Raw genomic sequence first — 1,502 nt, 5'->3', positions numbered from 1 at the left:
GAACTGACAAGAAATGTGGTATTCATCAGTTCCATGACGGCCCGGCGCTTCACGACTCCTGCAACACCAACAGGGCAAGTCCAACCCAAAATTTTAGCAGATGATTCCCTCCCTGAAAGACATTTATTGGATGTCTGGTTTATGGAACAGCGCTTAAAAAAAATTAACAATTAATGGGGCTGCTCATTTTTTATTTTTGGTGTGTGTGTGATTTTTTTTTTTTTTTTTTTTTTTTGGGGGGTCAATGTTACTAGTAATACTAATATGTGAATAAGATTTTTTTTTTTTTTTTTTGGTGAATAAGATGACAACGCCACCAACGACCAACTAACTATAACATCCAATCCAAGCCGTTAGTTAAAATCCCAATTTCCTAAAATCTCCCCAAAATCCACCCGTTCAAACCCTCAAAACATGGGCTCAACGGCCCCAACAATTCCACCACCGCCCTCCTCCGTCCTCCGCCACCTCATCAAATTCGACACTGCCCTTTCCCTCCGCCTCTACACCATAACGCAGCCCATCCTCCCTTACAGTCTCCTCAAATCCCTCGAATTCTCAGGGGACGGTCGCCTCTTCTTCCCTCTAATCCTCTCCCTCCTCCTCTACCCTCTCTCGACCACCACCGCCGCCACCACCAACCCTTTTCTCCTCGACCTGTTTTTAGGAGCACTTCTGGACCTCCTCCTCATTGGCCTCCTCAAACATCTCATCCGCCGCCCCCGACCGGTCTACAACAAAAACATGTTTGTGTCTTTCGCCGTCGACCACTGGTCTTTCCCTTCTGGCCATAGCTCTCGAGTTTCCTTCATTGCCACTTTATTTTACTTTTACTCCAATTGCGTCCGCAATCTTTTGATTAATTCAAGACTTAATCAATTCGTGGTGGAAAACATTGTTTTGATCGTCGCCTCCTGGGCTGTAATTACTTCGGTTTCTCGGGTTCTACTTGGAAGGCATTTTGTCCTTGATGTTTTCGCAGGGATGTTTCTGGGAGTTCTTGAAGGATTTTTTGTTTTTCGGGTTTTCAATTGTGAGAATCTCAGCTCATTTCTTAGACAACAATGGATGCAAGACCTTTTTTTGTAGTGATCTGGTGGGTATTTTGTTGGACATGTGATTGAGATAAATATTGAATAGTTACGAGAAAAATCTTCTATAGTTATTGGTTTCATATTTTCCCGCTTTTGGATAGTAATTATTGCAGTAACAACTGATGTTGATATTGTATCCCGTTTGGTAAAATTTGCTTAAATCTGGCTATTGTATTTATGACAGTTTTGCACCGTTAAATTTACCTTTGTCTAGGTTTTGAACTTGGAAGAAATGTTGCGTCTCTTAAAAGTTGTTTTGCATAAGTGCAATAGTTAATTGAATGTGGATGCTGAGGGAGTGTCTGAATGTTTTGTTCCATGACAGTTCAAGGAATGAAACCCTCGTGTAGTTATGAAGGATATATAAAGATTTCTACTGACATTTGCTATTGGAATTTTGTTTGGAAT

General features: G+C 41.3%; 1 protein-coding gene across 1 annotated transcript; it reads left to right on the top strand.

Moving 5' to 3' along the window:
* The first annotated feature begins 343 nt into the window (after positions 1-343).
* Positions 344-1,297, top strand: LOC113703246 (probable lipid phosphate phosphatase beta). Its single transcript, XM_027224547.2, has one exon. The coding sequence runs from the start codon at positions 415-417 to the stop codon at positions 1,087-1,089; it is 675 nt and encodes a 224-aa protein (XP_027080348.1). The 5' UTR covers positions 344-414; the 3' UTR covers positions 1,090-1,297.
* The last annotated feature ends 205 nt before the right edge of the window (positions 1,298-1,502 follow it).

Source organism: Coffea arabica, chromosome 8e (assembly GCF_036785885.1).
Source record: "Coffea arabica cultivar ET-39 chromosome 8e, Coffea Arabica ET-39 HiFi, whole genome shotgun sequence".
In the NCBI taxonomy this organism is placed as follows: domain Eukaryota; kingdom Viridiplantae; phylum Streptophyta; class Magnoliopsida; order Gentianales; family Rubiaceae; genus Coffea; species Coffea arabica.
The sequence above is the reverse complement of the archived record's forward strand: the minus strand, read 5'-3'. Positions and strand labels throughout refer to the sequence as shown.

Coding starts and splice junctions, on each gene's coding strand:
- LOC113703246 (XM_027224547.2), top strand. CDS start 415: ATGGGCTCAACGGCCCCAACAATTCCACCACCGCCCTCCTCCGTCCTC.